Genomic DNA, 15,601 nt, shown 5'->3' on the forward strand with positions numbered 1-15,601 from the left:
CTGGTCTACAGAACGAGTTCTGGTACAGCTAGGACTACACAGAGAGACCTTGTCTCAGAAATAAAAAAGAAAAGAAAGGGAGCAGCGCAGTACCATTCACACTGTGCTAGTGCACCGTGAGGGAAGCAAGGTTAGCAATGCAGGACACCTTGGTGAGCACTTGGCACTGTCACCAAGTGCCGAGGGAACCTATGTTTACCCTGACTTGTGCCCTAAGTCTTGTAGGTGTGAGGTGTGGAGAAGTTCAAGTTGCATCTAACACATGTGGCACAAATAACACAGACTGAAAGGGAGAGGCCAGTATGTCTATTTGGGAAGGGATTAAAGGATCATTCCAAGAAGGAGAAATGCACAGGAAAACATAGACATTAAGGGAACAAAACTGTTCAGCTTGGTGAGGGGCACAGTGAGTAGAGATCACTGCGGTGATGGGGAAGGTAAGGATGGGGTTTTTCCTACAATGACAACAGGATCCATCTATTAGCCTAGCAGAAAAACAGTGGGGCAGGTAGGGGTGAGGACAACAGGAGGGTGTAGAGGTGGAGACAGCTACCACAGTGGCAGGCGAGCGACTGGGTAAAGCTGATGGAAGGAAAGCTGCCCTGAAGCATTGCCATGCAGGAACCTTGTGCAAGCTGGAGCTGTCCACAGACTGAATTCCATTATTCTTTAACACTTGTTTCAGGTACTTAATAGTAAGTATTGTAAAGAATGGCCTGGAGTGACTGAGGGCTTGGCTCAGGTGGCAGAGGACTGGCCTACCATGTGTGAAACCCTGGGTTCAATTGCCAGACTGCATAACCATGAGTTGTGGTGTGTGCCTATAATCTTGGCATTGGGGTGGTGGAAGTAGGAGGATTGGGTGTTCAAGGCCAGCCAGAGTTACAGCACTACACAAAATTATCCCTTAAACAAAACGATGACCCTAAAAATCCTTGATGTGAGCTTGAGACAGTTGAGGCCCTGCTGTGGCCTCGAGAGCTGTCTGTTGGCTAAATGCATTAATGCACATGAGGTAGAATGCCTCCCTTGTAAGAACTGGCTCTCAAAAGAGCATAGGAATTTCTGAGATCTAAGAAAACAGCAATTTATGAATTTATTCAGTTTTATAATTACTGATTAATAGCTTGAAAGAGTGCCTTAAAAACTTCTCTAACACTCCGCTGTATTCTGTGAAGATGAATGGTAGTTCTGGTGGTCCGGAGCCTTAGAATGATCTGCCAAATGACAAAGGGTCCCATTCGAAAGGCAGCATCAGATGACCAGAAGCCTGTGCTACTGAAGCTACTGTGATGGGCGGCACCTCATCCATACCACAGAATGTATCACCGACCTGAACGGATGCACACTGCACTCTGGATGGCAGTGGCATCAACTCAGGCTCGCTGCTAACTCCAGAAAGGCAGCAGATGGCAGAAGCAGCTGTGCCTGTATGGACATGGTAGGGACGTAAGAGATCCCTGTAAATTCATTTCTGCTCAGCTTTATTACAGAACTAAAACTTCTCTAAAAAAAATAAAGTATTAAAAGAAAAACAAAATCAAATCCAGAGGTCTCAATGCAGCTTGCAGAGCTGTTCTAGCCTATGTCCTCTGCTTCTTCCTATAGGTACCCTTTAGATGCCAGGGGAATGTACTGTTCAGCAGGGGGCTGCTCTGCCCTCTCTTCCAAGCTAGCCAACTAACTGTCTCCTACACTTGCTCTTTAAAGGAGAAACTTCTGTGAGCCTGAGTTACCCTCTTTGGAAGCACTATGGCTCCCAGCCTGCCGTCACAAGTGGAGCAGTACATCAGGCCTTTAAGGTTACTTTCCCACCTCAGCATCTGGCCACTCTGTAAAATCAAATGCTTAAGATGCAGCCACGAGAAAGCAGGTGCTCGGGTCTCCATCTGTGCACAGAGGTAAGGCTGTCCCACAGCCCTCCAGACCCTAAACCTGCCCGCAGAGAGCTGGTCTCCCAGGAGCTCTCCCTCCTAAGCCCACAGGTGGGACTCCACTTTCTCTCCACTGACTGTCCAAAGAGAGTCCTGCCAGGAGTGCACAGGGCACAGGAACCTCGGAGCAGCCTGGGACAGGACCCTCCCAGTCTCCATCTGTGCCCAGAGCTGGGGCTGTCCCACAGCCCTCCAGACCCTAAACCTGCCCGCAGAGAGCTGGTCTCCCAGGAGCTGCTAAGATCACAGGCTCCCAGGCTCCCAGGCCATAGGAGGGACAAGCTCCAGTCAGACATAGCAAGACCAGTTAACACCAGAGATAACCAGATGGTGAGGCAATTGCAAGAACCTAAGCAACAGAAACCAAAACTATTTGGCATCATCAGAACCCAGTTCTCCCAACACAGCAAATACTGGCTACCCAGCACACTGGAAAAGCAAGATTTGGATTTAAAATCACATCTCATGACGATGATAGAGGATTTTAAGAAGGACATAAATAACTCTCTAAAAGAAATACAGGAGAACACAGGTAAACCAAGTAGAAGCCTTTAAAGAGGAAACACAAAATTCCCTTAAAGAGTTACAGGAAAACACAACCAAACAGGTGAAGGAATTGAACAAAACCATCCCAGATCTAAAATTGGAAATAGAGAAAGCAGGTGCTTAAGAGGTTAGAATAGCATCATCTTTTTTTTTTTTTTTTTCCAGTTTAGGCATCATCCGTTTATTATAAAAGGGAGGCATGGAAATTATTTACATGATGAAATAGTTCAGAATATCAGTGGAATGGGCAGCTTCATGTGACACCATTTCAACAGTGATTTCAGTCGACATACTTTCCAAGAATGTCGCCATCTCTAAATAAGAAGTAATCCTTGTCGTCTAGTACTACTTTGGTGCCTCCATATTCTGGGAGAAGAACTTTATCTCCAACTTTCACACTGACAGGCTGAATCTCTCCACCCTTTCCTTTCCCGCCTGATCCCACAGCCACAACCGTTGCTTGCAATACTTTTCCTTGAGACTTTTCTGGAAGCATAATGCCACCTTTGGTCACAGTTTCAGCGGCACTCCTTTCAACCAATACTCTGTCAAATAGCGGAAGAAACTTCCTAAAAGCTTGTCCAGCCATGACTTACGCCGCCGCAGCTCCGGACTCTGCACTCGGACGGCTGCTGCAAGGAGACTCCCGTGGGCCGGCTGAATAGCATCATCTTAAGGGACCCAAGTTTCTTTCCTCAAGACCTGTCCAGCTCTTGCTTCCTTCCCTAGTCAAACTATCTAAAGGACTCAAGCCAAGAAGACAAATGACTAATGAAAAGTCTGGATTACTGCTCAAAATTGCAAGTGTAAAAACAAAGGCAAACCCTGAACCAGACTTTGCATATCTCAAGCCATCTTGCTGACTAATAACTAGAAAGACCAAATATATATGGACTTTTTTGTAATTATTATTTTAATTTGAAAGCATAAACACTAAGTGCAAATCAAGTTTGAAAAAGAGCAGTAAAGACATTTTCAAAGACATTTTCTGAAATATACTACCTTCATCTTTGTGTTTAAAATTATGCCAAACTTGATACACAGGCTACCAAAAAACAAAAAAATTAAAACAACAAAAACCAAAAATGCAAAACTAGCTGTGGATTATTAGTGCTTTAAAAACTATTACCATTGTGGTGTGTGTGTGTGTGTGTGTGTGTGTGTGTCTTGTGAGCATGTATATATAAGTGTAAGTGCCCAAGGAGCCCAAAGGCATAGGATTCCCTAGAGCTGAATTTCAGGCAGTTGTGATGCTCCTGGTGTGGGTGCAGGGAACTGAACTCAGAATGCAGATGCAGCACAGGCTCTTAACTGCTGTCTCTTCAGCCCCCATGAACGCTGCCTCAGAACTCAGTACCAGGAGAACCTCCTGACTCCTTAAATTTGGGTCAGCAGCAGTCCTCCTGCCCAAAGAAATGGTGTCATGAGTACCATGTTTTAAACAAATTAGGATTTCTTCTTGCTGAACATAGAATCCTTAATTTGGCAAATTTAAATGACGTTTTTCCCCCAAGTTATATGACTTGTCAGGTGGTAGTGGCAGTACATGCTCTTAATCTCAGCATTTGGGAAGCAGAAGCAGGCAGATCTCAGTGACTTTGAGGCCAGCCTGGTCTACATTGTGAGTTCCAGGACTGCCAGGACTACATGCAGAAACCCTGTCTCAAAAAGAAAACAAAAACAAAATGAAACAAAAACCAAACAAACAAAAAACTTATTATGACTTTATTAAACTTGTTTGCTTTAGCCAGTCTCCTAAGTATCGGCTTTAACATTAGGCAAAGGTTCGACCATTACTACAAGATAAACATTTGCTTAAAACAAAGTAACAAACCTGCAGCAGACATGAAATGCTACTGGCTGTCTTTGGGTTTGTAACCAATCTCCTACAGGATGCTACCATATGAAACGATAATGCATCCCTGGCCAGCATAGGAGGAGTCCTGAATAAAGTTCTCCACCAGAGCTCCCCTTGAAGGCAGGGACCCAGGCTTTCAACAAATGGCAGAGACCTGGCTGCCTCAGATACAAAGTTGTGGGAGTCGCATGTTTCCCAAGTTGCAGAAGCAGCATGATGTAACACTGGGAAACAAAATATTGGAGAGCACTCTGGGCAAGTGACATATTCCATTTTTGTTCTAATGTAGCACTGTGTGTAAGGTCATGTTCCACTCTCAGCCAGGGTTTCTACCAATGCTTCTGCCTACTGCTGCTTTAGATCATTACTAATAACAGATGCTAATCAGCGCTTCTCGAAAATGCACTGTTGATTTCCTGTGTTACCTTAAATAGACTGCCGCGCAACAGTGACACTAATAGTACGCCTTATTCTAAGTGACATTAACAGTACGCTTTATTCTACATGACACTAACAGTATGCCTTTTCTAAGATGCCAAACAGTGAGGGAAATCTTAAACTTTGGGGGGGGGGTAGGAAGGCAAATTTAGGGATCACATATGAATCCTAAGCTATCATTGCAGGAGAAACCCACAGACTCTATTTGAAGGAAATATTTTTCTTATTTAGAAGAATGCATCTGATTAGTAGATAAAATACCTCACTGATCAGTGTGACAATGCTCCTAAACGAGCTAAATCTCTGGAAAGCACCCCTGCAACTCCTCACCTCAGCCCACTTCTGGCTGGCTCCAGAGAACTCCCAGCTCCTCCTTGCTTACTCAGTGTGATACCTCGTGTTTCTCTGTGGAAATGCCCTTCCTTCCCCAGGCCAGACAGCCTGGTGATATCAAGGCATTCCCCTGGCTGACTAGGCAGTTGAGAGAAAGGACAGGTTATGGCAGTCCTTTATGATCTCTTTAGCGCATATGTGACAGCATGCCGTGCCTTACTGAGAGCCAGCAGGAGGGCTTCTGGACATAGTATTCTATGTTACAGAGACACAGACCTAGGTACTGTAAACAAGGACTGGATTCACAGCAGACCTTTAAATGCAGCAACCAACCTCCCACCCTGTCACTGGTCCCCTAGTTCCCTCATGATCCAAGTTCTGGGTCCCTGTATAGCAGAATATGTCATCAAGACATTTCTCTCCCACCATTTTCTCCTCATCCAACTCACAGAAATCCACCTTCCTCTCCATGGCTTCCCAGTCATAAATCTCCAACTTGTCAAATTCTAGGTCATTGCTCAGACCATCTTACTCAGCATCTCAGAAGTTAATGACTCCTGAAAAGTTTGCTTCATTCAATCTGTGAGTTACAACCTGTCCACCACCTCCCCAGCTTCTGACCCACTTGTAAACTAGTCTCTATACCTTCCCTTCTCTAGCAACATCCTTTCTATACGGAACACCACTCCAGCTTCAAATGCCATAGGTATGTCTAGACCCAGGATTCTGTATTTAACTTCCTACTTGAGTTCTTTATTTGGAAACCTACACAAATATTCAAGTACCCAACACAGACTTTTCCTTTTCTCTTAAACCCCTCCCCCTTTCAGGAATAGCAACTTGTTCCCTGACAGCCTGCTGCACAAGTGAGATCATGGAAAAATACCCCTCAACCCTTCCCTTCCTTCAACTTAGAAGTGAGCCTTGTCAGCTCCATCGCCATCACTGTTTCCCATTTCCATGGCTACACCTGAGTCTTCTACCACCATCTGTAGGGACAGAGAGTTAAAGCTTCAAGACTGGAACATGGAGCCAGACCCAGAATCTGTCCCCTTGCTGCCCAAACTGATCTACAGATTTTGTGCAATCAATAGCAAAATACCAAGGACATTCTTCAGACAACTAGGGTAAAGTCCGTGATTCATACGGACCCATCAACAAGGAAGCAAGCAGATAAAACCCAAATAGTCAAAGCAGTCTTGGATAAAAAGGACAACAGAGAAAGCTATCACATTACCACGGAGCAGTCCAAACACTACAGCACAGTACTAACCGAGAAGCAGACGCAGAGCAGTGGACCGGAGCAGAGAGCTTAAGAATGTAAGCGAGTCTCTACTGTTCCCTGGTCTTCACACAGGGGCTAAGGACAGACAGGGGCAAAGGACATTTCTTCAATAAATGGCACAGGGAAAGCTGAGACTCTAGATGCAGAGCATCAAACCAGACCTGTCTCTTCCTACACACGAAAATCAACACAGGTAACATTTAACACCTGAAACTCAAGACTATGGAAGGAAACACCAGGGCAACGCTTCACAACTCTCAACAGTCAAGGGCTTGATTTGAGGGGGCAAAAGCCTAAAAGTACTGGGAACAAAACCCAAAGGAGACAAAACTACATCAAATTACAAAGCTTCTGCCCAGCAAAGGAACCAATCAACAGAGTAAAGAGCCTACAGAATGGGGAAAAGTGTTACCTACTCATTAGGTTTGGTAAACATCCACAACATATAAGGAACTTAAAAATGAATGGTCCACTGGGCAATGGTGGCACATGATTTTAATCCCAGCACTCAGGAGGCAGAGGCAGGTGGATCTCTGAGTTCAAGGCCAGTTGGGTCTATATAGTGAATTCCAAGACAGCCAGGACTATACAGACAAACCTTGTCTCAAAACAACCAACCACAAAAAATGAGTGGTTCAATTGTTGGGGTCCAGGAGTTGCCCCATAAACCACAGATACACAGATCTCAGTCAGACATAGTTTACTTAGCATTTGCCCCAGGACTGATCAATTAGGGCTGCGGGCCAGACTCAGAAGCCAGACTCCTACAGACCTTTTAAGCCTAAAATCCACAAACATCTGTGCTGAGTTATTTCACAAGTCAGGATGTAGGGATGGGGACTTCCTTAGGAACATGTCTTTGTGGTACACTTGTCCTGGGCCCATTGGATGGGTTAGTCAACTGTGGCAGGAGACTTGCCTTGCCTAGCATTATGAGCCACCATGTGGTTGCTGGGAATTGAACTCAGGACCTTTGGAAGAGCAGTCAGTGCTTTTAACCACTGAGCCATCTCCCCAGCCCCAATACTCTATCCAATAAACAAACAAATAAAAATGAACCAGAGAACTGTACATGAAAGCCACAACTGTTTCTCACTTTAAACCCATTACATTAAACTCAGCGATTCACCTGCTGGAATGATAGGCACTGAGCCACAATACTGGGCTAGTAAAACCATTTTAAAAAACCAATCTGGGCTGGAGAGATGGCTCAGCCAGCCAGTAGCTCTTGGACTGGTTAGGGTATGTATGCTTTATAGTGTAAGCACACATGCAACATGCAACATGCAAGTAGCATTTCATTCCATGGTATATATAAAATGTCATATACTAAAGAGACAAACTTGGGAAAAGAGATGAGCACAGTGTGCCACAGTGCGCTAGCTCCGACCACTGCAGAAAAAACCACTCAAGTACTTACTGATCAAGAGTTTTGTAGTAGATGTCCAGGTCCTTATTTACCAGCTCTGTGGTTCTCATGACAATCATCATTTCTCTGTACTTCTCCTCTGCATCCCGAAACTGAGGTTCTCGGAGCTCCTTCTTAAAGTGAAGAATTTCTTCTTCATAGCCTTTCTGTCGCCCCAATGCCAAACTGTGATTTCTCTTTATCGTGTCTATGTTCTCTTCCAACTTCTGGTGCTCACTAGAGATTAGTGAAGACCACTGTTTAGGGTTTGGCAGCCTAAGCACAGCGTCCCTTCAGACAGGTGCCACTCATTCCCCTCAGTGATAAGCACATTATAGCAGCGCTCCTTGTTTCTAAGACTTTTTAGCTAATTCTATTCCTTCCAAACTTCTGCAGCACTTAAGTTTCTGAGCAGCAAATAACCTTCATAACAGGTGAGCACCACGAACTGCCCCTGGCCTTCAGCTACTGACAAAGTAAAGGACTGGAGACTCATGCAAGTAGGTCACACACTTCTGCTCTAGAACCAAGAACTACACCCAACTGCCAACAATGAGAAGTTACTGGATAGCATGTTTCAATCGGTTTTATTTACAAATGTCAAAGACAGCACAATTTTATTTGCCATAAATTATTTTCTATAGTAAAATTTATTTAAAAAATTTGTTTCTGTTGCAAAAGTCTAAAAATCATAAATCTGACCCAAAAGATGTAAAATACTCAAAAAAATTGGTACCCTCACAGATTATACAGACTTTAATATGTGCCTTAAAAATTTTTATTTATTTATCAACCACTTAATAAGTACCTATTATGTGTTAGACATTGCTCACATGTTTAGGGAACTAGTATTAGTTAACCTTATTACCTATTTGGCTGATACTTCTGCCATTTCCTAGTAGTGAAAGGTCCTTTAAGGACCACATGCACTAAGCAGTCTGAAACATGGACAGCCAGGTGTGGTGGTGCAAACCTTTAATCCCAGCACTTAGGATGCTACTCAGTGAGACCCTTAAAAAAATAGCTAAATTTTGGGGTTGGGGATTTAGCTCAGTGGTAGAGCGCTTGCCTAGCAAGCGCAAGGCCCTGGGTTCGGTACCCAGCTCGGGAAAAAAAAAAAAAAAAAAAAGCTAAATTTTAATCACAGAAGTAGTTATTTTTTAAAAAAAATTCTAGCTTGGGCTAGAGAGATGACTTGGTTGCTCCTCCAGAGGACACTGGTTCAATTCCCACAACCCCACATGGTGGCTTACAATCACCTAAAGCCAGTTTCTGTCTTCTTGCTTCTACATGCACTACATGAATGTGGTGCACACACATACATGTAGGCAAAATCTCATAAAATAAAAACAAAAAAGAAAGAGAGAAAGAAAATAATATTGGGGAAAAGGATCTGGGAGACACTTCATTGTAGAAAACTGAGCTCTGGGAATCCAACCAAGGTACTCTGGAAGAACACCCTTACTCTTAACTACTGAGCCATCTCTCCAGCTGGTTTCTTTTTTTTTTTTTTTTTTTTTTTTTTTTTTTGGTTCTTTTTTTTCGAGCTGGGGACCCAACCCAGGCCTTGCGCCCTAGGCAAGCGCTCTACCACTGAGCTAAATCCCCAACCCCAGCTGGTTTCTTTATATTGTAATAGTAAGAACCTTTATTGAAATGGGTGCAGTGACCAAGCCTGTAATTCCGGCCCTCAAAGCAGAAGCACTTTGAGTTTGGGGTCAGCGCAGGCTGTTCAAGGAGACCTCAAAAATAAACAACAAATACTATTTACTAAAGCATACTTTTTCATCTGTAAGACTTGCATCTGTCCCATCTCCTTCAAATGTTGCTTTCGTTCCTCTTCAACTTCTTTTAGTTCCTCTCTTCTTTTTCTCAGTGTAAGGTTATCCTGTAACCACCTTTCCTGTATCTAGACATAAATATTGTTATCAGTTAACAAAAATAAGCAAGCTATTAGCATGACCTCCCTCACACACCACTAACGGGCACACGCAGACGCTGGTGATAACACTGCCTTCCTTACTGTTGTGCTGAACTAACCAGAGGGAGGGTCAGTCAGTGGGATGGGAGGGACGGGAGGAGCAGATCAGCTTGCACTGCCCCTTCTGTCCATGATGTAAGGTCTTTTCTTTGGCAGGGGATAAGCCTCTTAATAAATGTGTAGAGCACATGTGATTAAATGTGATCATTTTATATACACAAAATAATTATCTATAATGGAAAGATTAACCAGATGTTATTTTTAATTATTACAGATTTTTAAGACAGGTCTCACTTTGAAGTCCTGGCTGGCCTTGGAACTCAAAGTGATCTGCTTGCCTCAGCCTGCTGGGATTAAAGGTGTGTCATCACCACTTCCAGCCCAGACATTGTATTTCATATCTACAACCTAGTAGATCATCTTTCCCAGGACCACCGCTACATAGCTTGCTAATCTGAAGAGCAGTTCCACTTAATATTAGTGAAAAACAAAATTTTAACAATCTCGAGATCAATACAAACTAGTCTCCCCTACTTTATCCCCTAGTTTTTTCATCTCCTACCTGTGCCCAGACTATTATTAGATCCTTTAGAGTACATCGATCCAATCTCTGCTTTCAGGCTGACAAATACGAGTGGAGTGGTCCTACTCTGAGCATCCAAAATTCACACAATGGGTTTGATAGCATTTTAGATTTTCAATTAGTAGATGTTCAACTAATAGAGTCTATGTAATTACTACAAAATCCAAAGAACTACAGGGTATGAAACATTGCTAATGCCTAATCCTCTGGATGAGGGATACTCTACCCATAATCACACAAAGGATTGGGAGTAACATATAGCTGCGAATTTGAGATTATTCTGCCAGTTGACCTAGAATATTAAAAAACTGGCTGTTGACTCTAAGTGGTCTTAATCCTTAAAAAGACATTCAAGCCAGGCATGGTGGTGCATGCCTTAATTCTAGCACTCAGGAGGCAGAGACAGGCGGACCTCTGTAAGTTCGAGGCCAAACCTGGTCTACAGGACAGCTAGGGCTGTCACACAGAGAAACCTTGTCTCAAACAAAGGCAGAAAAGAAAAAGGATACCTAATCACCTGGCAAGAGTGATAAACAAACTACCCGGATAGTTTTCCTGGTGATTACAATGAATTACAAGAGACATATTAAGAGACAATTAAGCAGCTGATATTGGTAGGGAGAACTTGTAGAAACTCAGTGATGTGAGAGTAGGGGGAAGAGCAGAGCTTTGACAACACTTCCAACAGTGAAGGATCTAGGGTCTAGGAGAGGGGAGAAGAGGTTCCCCTCACACATGGTAAAGATTTATCTCCAACTATATTCCTAAGGACCATTATTTTCAGATTTTTAAAAAATTAGCAAGAGGTAGGATAAAGCTGAGTGTAGTGGAGCATGCCTTTACTCCCAGTGCTCAGGAAGCAGAGGCAGGACACTCTGAGTTCAAGGTAGGGCTGGGCTACACAGTGAGCTCCAGATCAGCCAGAGATACAGAAAGACTCTCGAGAAGAAAAAAAGTTAAGGTACCGTTATGCAAATTCCTGTGGCATTACTATAAAAGTGACATGGCTGTCTGTACGTGTTCAGTGGCTAAGGCAACCCAGGACACGCGGCAGCAGCTGTGCTCTCTGAAGCCTCGCCATGGAGAACCTAGCTTATAGTTTTTCCTTATTAGGAAAACGGAAAGGTTGCTTTCATCTGTGATCTAATATCTGAATTGACTACGTGAAAGCGCTCTTTATACAGTGCTACCACGCTGTCAGGCAGACATTCTCATGGAACACTCCTCATCTGGCCGCACACAGTCATCAGAAACAGACTTTCTTTTACTTTAGCTTCCACTCTTGCTTTAGTTTGAAAGCACAGCAGGTAAAAGGCACAGCTTTGGAAGTAAACTGGATAATTTTGGGCAAGTTGATTTAAGTTTTCTAAGTATCAGCTTGCATGGAATATGGTGATAATGCCACCTACTGTGACGTTAGCACTGTGAGGGATAAATACAGCAGGACAGTGCCTGGCTCAGTAACTGCTTGTAAAAGGCTTTGGGGTCCAATTTTCCTGTCTATTGTAACAGCTCACAAAATATAAAGAATAAGATATGAAAGGAAAATAGGTTAACACTTAAAGTTCATCAGTTTGATGCTTGGCACATGTCTGTGGCAGTCAGGACAACCTTGAGTGTCACTCCTCATATCTATGTCAGTATTTTTTGTTTTTGTGGCATGGTCTCTCAGTGACCCTGGAACTCACCAGTAAGCACTAGGCACAGCCTGTCTCTGCCTGCGTGTGCCACTGTGCTTGGCTTTCACAAGTGCTGTTTAGTACTGTATTTGAAACCTGACAAAAGAGGGTGAACTTACTATAATTTTTATGACAAATAATCTCTACTTTTCCTTCATATATATTCTTTCACCAAAAGAAGGGAGGCAGAGTAGACTTAAAATTATTTAAGGATGAAACTGTTTTTGGAGAGGAAAGGTTTTATTCAGCTTATACTTCCAGGGCAGCACTGTTCATTATCAAAGAAAATCAGCACAGAAACTCAAGCAGTGCAGGGACTGGAAGCAAGGCTGATGCAAAGGCCATGGAGGAACGCTGCTTATTGGCCTGTTCCTCATGACTTGCTCAGCCTTATCTCTCCCCTCTCCTGTCTCCCGTCTCCCCTCCCTCCCTCTCTCCCTCCCCCCTTCCTCTCTTTCTCCCCTCCTTCCCTTTCTTATTTATTTATTTAACATATTCACTTTATATCCTGCTCAGTGCCCCCCTCCTCTGAGTGAGTGGGGGCCCCTGGGTATCCTCCCACCCTGACACCTCAAGTCTCTGCTAGGCTAGGTACATCTTAGGATATAACTTAACATGACTTAAATAAGCACACGCCAGTGAGTTTCCTGCCACAGAGCTCAGCTGATACAGTAATGCATATAGTCTGCCACTTTGACTTCCAGACAGACAGTCAATAGCATACAGATATGTGAGGGAAGTCATTAGGACAGCTGACTCACACAATTACAGAGGGTGAGGAAGCTCACAACAAGGCGCTGGCAAACTCAACGATTCCAGGATGCCAGAGACAGTTCAGTGTTAAGTCAAGAACCTGAGGGTCAATGGTCTAAGTCCTGGATTCTTTCTTCCTCCCACCTCTACCACCCTAGTGCTGGGATTCCAATGTTTAACACTGCTTGTACAACATACGCATGTGCACAGTTTATACAATGCTAGTGCTCAAACTAGGCCTCCTGTATGCTAGGTAAGTACCCTACCAACTGAGCTACATCTCCAGCCCAAGACCCGAGATGTCTGATGTCCAAGAGCAAAAGCAATGTGTCCCACAGGGCTGGAAAAATGGTTTAGCAGTGAGAGCACTTGGTTCCTGGAGTTTGGTTCCTAGCTCACAATCACCTGTAACTCCAGTTCCAGTGAATCTGATGCCCTCTTGTGGTCCCTGCAGGCATACACATTATCATACACGTGTACACACACACACACACACACACACACTAAAATAAATCTTCAAAAAGAATATATTTTAGCTCAAGAGACATCAAAGAAATTCTTTTCTTTCCTCTCCTGGTTCCCAGCTCATTGAAAGGTGCCTGCTCACACTACAAACTGACATTCCAGTTACATGCATGAGGTCAGGCCAATTGTCCTTGTACTGACATTTCACATGTGAAATGCCTGGGCGTGGTTGTACATGCCTGCAATCCCAGAACTTGGGAAGTGAAAACAGGATGGTCAGGAGTTCAAGGTTCTCAGCAACACAACTAGTTACAGGTCAGCCTGCACTTTAAGATCCCGTCTCAAAGAAACAATAAAAAAAAATGCTTGGTGACACAGCTGGACATCCAGTAGAAATGCTTTGGTGACACAGCTGGATATCCAGTAGTAATGCTTTGGTGACACAGCTGGATATCCAGTAGTAATGCTTTGGTGACACAGCTGGACATCCAGTAGAAAGCTGCTCTGGCTTTAATCCCAGCACTTGGGAGGCAGAGGCAGGAGGATCTCTATGAGTTCTGATCTACAGTGTGAGTTCCAGGAAAGCCAGGGTTACACAGAGAAACTCTATCTTGAAAAACTAAAACCAACCAAACAAAAAAACCCTAACACAAACAGAAAAAGGATGTTGTTTCGAAGACACTAACTGCCAAGCCTGCCTAAAGCATGTTGAAGATAACATGTCAACTTAATTCTTCTTTAGCTTTTTGAGACAGGGTTTCTCTGTGTAGGCCCCACTATCCTGGAACCTGTATGTAGATCAGGTTAAACTAGAAATCTAACTGCTGGGATTAAAGGAAGAGTCTGGAAAGGATAGCGCCGCAATCTCATTTTAACTGTACTATAGACATTAATCTTATTAATAGAGAAAATGACACACGTACCAACTCCAAAATGGCTTATCACTACATTTTCCTTGGCTATAACTTTTATGGATACACTGGAATTTAGTACTATGCCTAGCCTACATAATGAGACCTGTCTTAAAAAAAAAAAAAAAAAAAGCTGTGTTAACCTAAGATCAAAACACATTAATTGAAAAGACAGAAAATAATACAAATGTAAGGACCATGTATAAACTTAAGTGTATATGCAAATATAAACATATTTATCTCTCTGAGTGTCTGCTGACATAGAAGTATAACATTTCAAGATTAAATAAGAATATACGAGAAACAACATCTAGAAGAAGAGTGGGAGGAGGGAGATATTTAATCTCTTTCATCTTTAAACTTGTTTTAAAGACGGGATACCAGAAGTAGCCCTAGTTGGCCTGGAATCAAGAGATGCACCTGCCTCTGCCTTCTGAGTGCTGGGACTAACAGCTTGTGCCAACATCACAACATCTGGTCTTTTATGTTTAAACTTTTACCACCTGAGTCCTTTGCTAAAAATAAAAATGAAAAATAAAAAATAAAGAGGAAGGACGAACTATCTCCTCTGTCTGTATCTTGCCCAGTCTGGCCTCTGTTTTAATGAAATGCACTACAGATGGTGCTGACACACTGCCCTTGGGCAGCAGGCCTACCTTCTGTGTGTCAATATCTTGCCTCATGGTTCCCATTTCTTTATTTATCTTTTCTTTGTGTTTGTCACATTCATTTAGTTGAATGACAACTTCATTAAGTTCAGTTTCTTTTTGCTAAAAATAAAAAATAAATAAATAAAAATCATTAAGTGCATGAAATAAAAACAAAGAAATACTAATTTTGTTTTAATTAAATTACCTTCTTATAGTCATCTTTTCCATCTTGAATATAATTCTCTATGTCTTTCATGTAACCATGAATATTTTTAACTTTCTCCTTGATATCATTGATCTGTTGGTAAACATTTATAAAATTTAAACACATACACACATAAACACAAGCATTTACACTAGATGAGCTAGGCATGGTAGCATATACCTGGAACCTTAGTATTTGGGAAGGAGGCTGAACGAGGAGAATCGCCACGACTCCAAGGCAGTCAGATCTAGAGTGAGTCTGCCTCAGGAAAACAATGGCCTGGCGGTGCTGGAGCACACCTTTATCCCAGCACTTGGGAGGCAGAGGCACGGGGACCTCTCTGAGCTGGAGGCCAGCCAGGTCTACAAAGAGTTCCAGGACAGCCGGCTACAACTCAAGAATTTGTTAATGTCAGAAATTTATCACAGCTCTGTGGATAAAAGCACTTGCTATGTTAGCCTGAGGATCTGACTTCAAATTTCCAGCAACCATGTTAAATCAAACCAAACCAAACCAAAACTGTGCATGAGTATGTGTGCGGTAACCTCAGCATCAAGGTTTGGAGAAAGTAG

At 43.0% G+C, this 15,601-nt stretch overlaps 2 protein-coding genes across 2 annotated transcripts in view; both read right to left on the reverse strand.

Moving 5' to 3' along the window:
- The window catches only part of Rad50 (RAD50 double strand break repair protein), a 52,437-nt gene that overhangs the window by 9,938 nt on the left and 26,898 nt on the right, over window positions 1–15,601 (reverse strand). Inside the window, exons 18-21 of the mRNA XM_032912300.1 lie at window positions 15,030–15,122; window positions 14,831–14,944; window positions 9,584–9,711; window positions 7,815–8,039 (exon numbers count right to left, since the gene is read on the reverse strand). Of these exons, the coding sequence (XP_032768191.1) occupies window positions 7,815–8,039; window positions 9,584–9,711; window positions 14,831–14,944; window positions 15,030–15,122 (560 nt within the window). The remainder of the gene's footprint in view (window positions 1–7,814; window positions 8,040–9,583; window positions 9,712–14,830; window positions 14,945–15,029; window positions 15,123–15,601) is intronic.
- LOC116908859 (10 kDa heat shock protein, mitochondrial) lies at window positions 2,643–3,133 on the reverse strand. Its single transcript, XM_032912299.1, has one exon. The coding sequence runs from the start codon at window positions 3,067–3,069 to the stop codon at window positions 2,761–2,763; it is 309 nt and encodes a 102-aa protein (XP_032768190.1). The 5' UTR covers window positions 3,070–3,133; the 3' UTR covers window positions 2,643–2,760.

This window comes from Rattus rattus, chromosome 9 (assembly GCF_011064425.1).
Source record: "Rattus rattus isolate New Zealand chromosome 9, Rrattus_CSIRO_v1, whole genome shotgun sequence".
Lineage (NCBI taxonomy): Eukaryota > Metazoa > Chordata > Mammalia > Rodentia > Muridae > Rattus > Rattus rattus.